Source organism: Melopsittacus undulatus, chromosome 4, assembly GCF_012275295.1.
Source record: "Melopsittacus undulatus isolate bMelUnd1 chromosome 4, bMelUnd1.mat.Z, whole genome shotgun sequence".
NCBI lineage: Eukaryota > Metazoa > Chordata > Aves > Psittaciformes > Psittaculidae > Melopsittacus > Melopsittacus undulatus.
This window is the reverse complement of record NC_047530.1, coordinates 92,898,106-92,904,105: the sequence shown is the minus strand read 5'-3', so window position 1 is coordinate 92,904,105 and position 6,000 is coordinate 92,898,106. Positions and strand designations below refer to the sequence as shown.

General features: G+C 40.9%; 1 protein-coding gene across 1 annotated transcript in view; it reads right to left on the bottom strand.

Annotated features, from left to right (window-relative positions):
- Positions 1-1,529: 1,529 nt before the first annotated feature.
- WDFY4 (WDFY family member 4) overlaps positions 1,530-6,000 on the bottom strand; it is a 136,954-nt gene continuing 132,483 nt past the window's right edge. Inside the window, exons 59-61 of the mRNA XM_013130246.3 lie at positions 5,440-5,527; positions 3,110-3,221; positions 1,530-2,053 (exon numbers count right to left, since the gene is read on the bottom strand). Coding sequence (XP_012985700.2) covers positions 1,987-2,053; positions 3,110-3,221; positions 5,440-5,527 — 267 coding nt within the window. The 3' untranslated portion in view covers positions 1,530-1,986. The remainder of the gene's footprint in view (positions 2,054-3,109; positions 3,222-5,439; positions 5,528-6,000) is intronic.

The window sequence follows — 6,000 nt, the reverse complement described above, 5'->3', positions numbered from 1 at the left end:
GCATCATAAGCTAGCCTCTAATTACTACATTTTCCACAGGTGATTACCTCACTCACTGTGGAGATTAGACCAAGCTTTGGGGTGCCTTGGGGCAGGGACATAGCAACACTGTGTAAGGAAGGAAGCTGTTTGCCATAGGAAGTCTTGCTCATTCAGCAGGGTAATTCAAAAGAAGAGTCATGAACAAACCAGTATCCTACAGGAAGAAGAAAGTTGATGTCATAGTTAAAGGGAGACCATGTGGGAATTCTTAAAGAGCCAAGGCCACGCAGTGAGCGATTCCGATACCTTGAGCCTTATTACTGTAAAGTAAGAAGATTCTTGGCAGGCATAAGCAAGGTCAGTTGTCTTGTTATGCCTCTGTAATTTTCCACTGAAAACGTGCAGAGAATGATCTCTGCCAAGGTTGTAGTTTCCCACTGTATTTTTGGAGTAAGGTATTTAATCGCAATTATAACAAGTTATAAACATCAGCTCTGTAAACGGTAGTAACCTCCAGACTAACCAATTAGAGCTCAGTATCCAAGGCTGTTGCATAAGAAACTTAAGGGTGTAAGGGTATAAAAGGAGCACTGTATCTAATAAAGTTTGGCAATCGCTTGATCACATTGATCGTCTCCGCGTTGTCTGTGACTCCTGCGTCAACAAGACCATTAAAAAGATTCTTTCTAATGATGCTGGCAAGTCTCTAGCACCAAGACTTTGGCATATGGCAGTTCTTCATTCTCTGGCAGTCCAGTGCAGCACACACAGGGCTGACCAGTTCCAGTGCAGTGGAAATCAGGGAACAACCTTGGCTTTGTCTGTCAGGGGTGTGCTTGCTGGTGTGAACACAAGGGCCTTCATGTCCATAATGTCCTTCATATTCTTCCTGGCTCTACCCTGACCCAGTTTATAGTGTTCCGGAAGTTGCCCTGCCTAAGTGGCTACTCAGTCCTTCTGTGTTTAAGACAAGATACTCAATTTCTTTGCCAGGTCAAGGAGGCGCAGGGCAAAGAGGAAATAAAGTTATCAGTTTAGCTCCATCAAATTCTCACAGAATGTTAAGGAGCTTGATTTCTCACACTTTCTCCATTTCCACTAGGAACACAAATGGCACTTCAATTTATTACACTACAGCCTCAGCCTTCTCATATTACAAATACCCACTTCTACCATGCAGGGAGATTGTGAAAGTAAATCCTGAAGTATGTCTTATACACTGATATTCCAGAGAACATCGGGACAAGGCCAGGAAAGAAGACAGTGAAGGAGAATGAAAGAATATGCTGACCAGCTGTGTCAGATCTTCATCTTCACCCATTCCATGCATGTTGCCTGCCTTGCTTACTAAGAAAAAGAACAAGTCAGAAATTAGGAAACTAAAGATTGCACCATAAGACATGTTCACAACGGGGCTTGGTAAAGGCACTACTTTCAACCTAAGAATTCCTACCTTCACTTTGCAAACAAAATAGCTTTCCAGGAGGCATGCATACATTTTCATGCAGGGAAGGAGGAACAGTATAATGGAGATATTAGCTTGCTTGTATGTTAGGAAGAGCAAAGATACTGCAACAAACTCACTTTACATCTGTTTGAAACCCCAGTATTTTCTGATCTCATTGTATTAAAAATAGAATGTTAATTTTATTAAAAGCTACATTGCTCTTTGGCATAATGAAGGCGGTTTTATTTGCTAGCTATTATTTATGAAATGCAATGTATTATGCTATTCTGTATCTAAAATACCGTTTAAAATACAAAAACTTTCTTAGGACAAATACACAAAATCTCATTGTCCATGTGTCTGTCAGTATCTCACACAATTTTGGAGTCCATTCTACAAAATTCCAATCAGACTTCACTGCAGGGTCAGTCCAACAACTCCTTTGCAATTCAGTCCCCAGACATAGGCTTCCAGTTTCTCTGATTCTTTCATGCTCTGAAGGGTAATTTTATCTCCATCCAGAAGGCTGAAAAATCGAGAGCTCTGGATATTTCTTCCTAGCCATCCACAGACCAGCAGCAGACTCTTCCCCAGTCATCACCAACTAGAATCTTGGAAGAATTTCTTGAGAAAGAAAGAAAAGAGAAAAAGGTTTAAGAACAATATACAAATGGGATCAAGGCTTTTTTTCTTCATGTGTAGCAATTAGGAGGATGCAACATTCAGGGGAGTAGGTTATGTTTAACATTAAATTTGAAGAGCAATGATATAGAGTAGAAAAAGACTGTGAGTAGACAAAGTATTTCCAAGATTGAACTTAGAAGTGCATCTGAATATTCCTGGAGTTCAGTGGGTTAGCTGCAGACAATCTAACCAGATCAGAAGTTCTTACAACTCGCTGAGACTTTATGAATGTTAAATAACCTGCTGGCCAGATTCAGAATTCAGACTCATTAGTAAATAATGTCATAGCATCATCCCCTGAAATCTCTGTTGCATGCAATGCCACCAGCAGTAATCAAAATAACCCACCTCCAAGTTTCCCCCTTTCAATACATATAAACATGACACTAAGTGCTGTAAAGATGAGAATGAAGAATATAGGAATAATTTTGGCAACTATCAAAATGCCAACACTTGTGGAGGGAAAGAGAGCAACTGTTCTACAGTATATAATAACATCTTGGAGTAGGAGATGACAAATATTACAGCTGAACAAAACTGCAGGAGAGGGATTAAGTAAACTAAAACACTGCTGGCTGTGCAAAGTGTTTAACAACAAAGTTGTCCTTTGGCCAAAAACTTCCCATTTACATTTTAAGGAAATAGCAGCTCCTAAGGATAGTGGTTTTTCTACAGAGCAGAGACAGTGTAGCAGCTACAGATCTTTACAAGTATTCTGGCTGAAATCTGCTATTTCTCACAGGTTGTTTCCTACCTGACCAGCTCCCAGAATGACTGTGTTTGGCTAAAAGTGATTTGACTGAGATTTAAAAGAAACAACAAAATAAACAACAATAAATAGCCCTACAAACCCCCGAACACAAAACCCCATCAGAATTAGAAACTTCCGAATAAAATCAAAACCCCTGAGGATCTAGGGCAGAGGGGTGGAGACCTCAAGGCCAGCACCGTGCCCTCTGCTGGACCCTGGCTGGAATGCAAAGGGAGGAACAGTACCTGGATACAGCCAGCGCGGTCACTGCTGGGCTGGTTTTACTTGGTTTTCCAGTCAAGGCAAGGCTGGGATTCAGTTCCCGACAGAGAACAAAATGTTTTCCACACTTGTTACCTGTCGTGTGGGTTAAAAATAAATATTTAGAAAGTATCTGGGGGCAGCATGGATGGGATTGTTATTATTTACGGTCAGCAAGTTGTTAAGTTGAGAACAAATATATTTAATCTCAGCCTGTGCTGTTGCAAAATAGGCCCATCCCAATTTAATTTGTGGCTATGATAGTTACATGTGCTGACGTGCGGCTGTATCAATTGTGTACTAAATTGGATTTGTGTATTATTGCTTTCTAAATTGCATGCCTAGTTCAGCAAAATTGTTCATCAGTTTTCACTGGCTCTATGCTTAATAAGATGCCCCACAATACCTTGCTGCCAGGATATAATACAGCCCATAATTGCCTAGTAAAAAGAAATTACATAAAGCCCTGGTATTATCAACTTATCTAAATCTGCTCATAACAGAGCCAATAATTAAATGCTGAGAACATTTCACATACATACACATACATACACACACCCCCTAACATAATCATAGTTACTTTAGTCTTTTTAATGATTGTGGTTTGTATTAATTTTATTTTCTTTACTGAATAGAATAAATCTGGGGATATTTGGCTATTCAAAATAATCCTGAAGTCATCTGAATAGTTAAAGAGAACATGTCACTACTTTGATTACACCTCTCTAATAAAGAATGCTGTTGCTGTATGCATCTGAGAGCACACATTGCTCCAGTACGAACAGATGTGTGTGCCTACACATCAACAGATGCCTGCACTCAGTGCATGTCTTCTATGGTCCTCTCTGAAAAAGACACAAACAGTAGTATTCTGCTGTGCTCCCAAGGGAAGCTTTAAAGTCCTCATTTAGAAAACTGTTTAAGGCATAAATTTTTCAAATAGCCAAAACCTCAGTTTGTTCAAAGACATGCAGAAGCAGTTGTACCTGAGTACAGAGGACGTGGAAACATCTGCCACAGGGAGTTATGGACAACAGTTTAGGAAATCCTTACAACAAATGGGACGTTCCTACACGTAAAAAGAATCTGCAAAATGCCTACAGAATGCAACAAGGATTTTGGAAGGAATGTTAAATCTTTAGCTTTGACTCTGATTAGAGACCACAATGAAACCAAATATGTAGATACCGCAGCCAGACTAACTCACATCTGGCATCTCTGGTGTTCTTGCAGCTTCTGTAGAAGTATGTGGCTTTAGCTACTCTGGGACATGACAAAATGTAGGATAGGCACCTGGTCTGGCATTTCCAATATGCCTCTGTATGTATAAATATTTTTATATAGCAATCTAAGTAATGTAGATTCCAAGTTCCATGAACAGTGCTTGTGAAGATCTCAGTAGTAATGCCCAATTACTGTATAATATCTGTTTATGCAGATGTTACATCTATATCACTATATTTATGCAAATTGTATGCCTAAAATTGAAGTAATAGAGATTGTCTGTAATGAGGATCATAGCAAATAAGTGGTGTAAATTATACATGATAACACCATAATTCCTTTCTCTTCTAAAATGTGTTGTGAAGAGAAGCAATCTGTGCTATTTAGGATGTGCCTTTAAAGTTCCCTGGCAGGTTTCAGCTCCTCTATTTGTTAGAACAGAGAAACAAACTCAAGTTATTTTTAATACCAGTCAGTACTGCAGCCCCATCATCTTATTAACCTCAGCTCTATGAGAACTCCAGTGTATCAGCGTTAGCTTGGCATGGCGTTGAATAAACAGCTCCATGCTAACAGAAACCAGGCTCAGCTGCTGCTGGCCTCCAACCAGTATGAAGGGCCTCTGACCTCATTTAAGGTGGCAAAGACAACAAAATTCCATGTTTCATCCCAGGGTAGGATCTGGCACTGTCCTCTCTAACGTTATTCCAGGACACTCAAGTACAGGCCATCAGCAGAGGTGCCAGGGGAATGGGCTTTCTGGAGCCAGTATAATTGATTAGTTTCATGGGTTTATGCAGAAAGGTGGTCTGTTAAGCTCAACAGAACCCATGACAGAGCCTATGAAGAAGCTTTTAATTTCATCCAGGCAAGATGTATCCATATAACTGGTGGCTCAGGGGTTTTCTGTCTCTAAGATAGGGCAGTGGCTACCCACTACTTCTGCTGTGGTTCCAGCAACATTGCACCAGTAACCTGCACCATCTCCCCTTCACATTACTGTGCTCACACCACCTCTTCTTCCTCCCAGCCAAGCAAGGTCTGCAGCACATAGTGACACTGCAGTTTACAGTCCACCCTGTGTTCATACCTGTGTTGTCAGGCTCTTCCATTGTGCTTTTCTGTGATCCCAGTCCAGCAGCTTGGTGTGGGTTACTGGTGTATTCAGTCTTCCACAGCTATGCCAGCAAGGAGGTAGAAGTGGAAAAGCATGGATTGTAACAATGCAACAAGAGAGAGAAGTGGCTGCCTGCTTCCCAGCAAGGGGTAAATGGACTTCTAACATCAGAATTGGTTTTCTCAGTCATCAGTCCCTCTGCCACTGTGTTGCAGTGTGTCACACTGGAGAAATGTATGCAGGGACCTGGTGTAACCCAGGAATCTCTCCCACCAGACTGGAGGCAGAACCAGCTGTGAATCCTGCTCCTGAGAAAGTATGACTTAACAAGCTGTGAATCAAGTCTCAGAAACCAGGCTCAAAAAAATTTCCAATGGATGATATAATTCTTTCTTTCAAAAGCACACCAGAATGAAAAGCACATTTTCAAAACTCTTCCTGAATGGCAAAGACTCCTCAGTTCAGGAGGATAAAAGCTGATAGGAAGCAAACATTTCACTTTGATTCTCAGCTTCTGCCCTGTGCTGCCTGGTT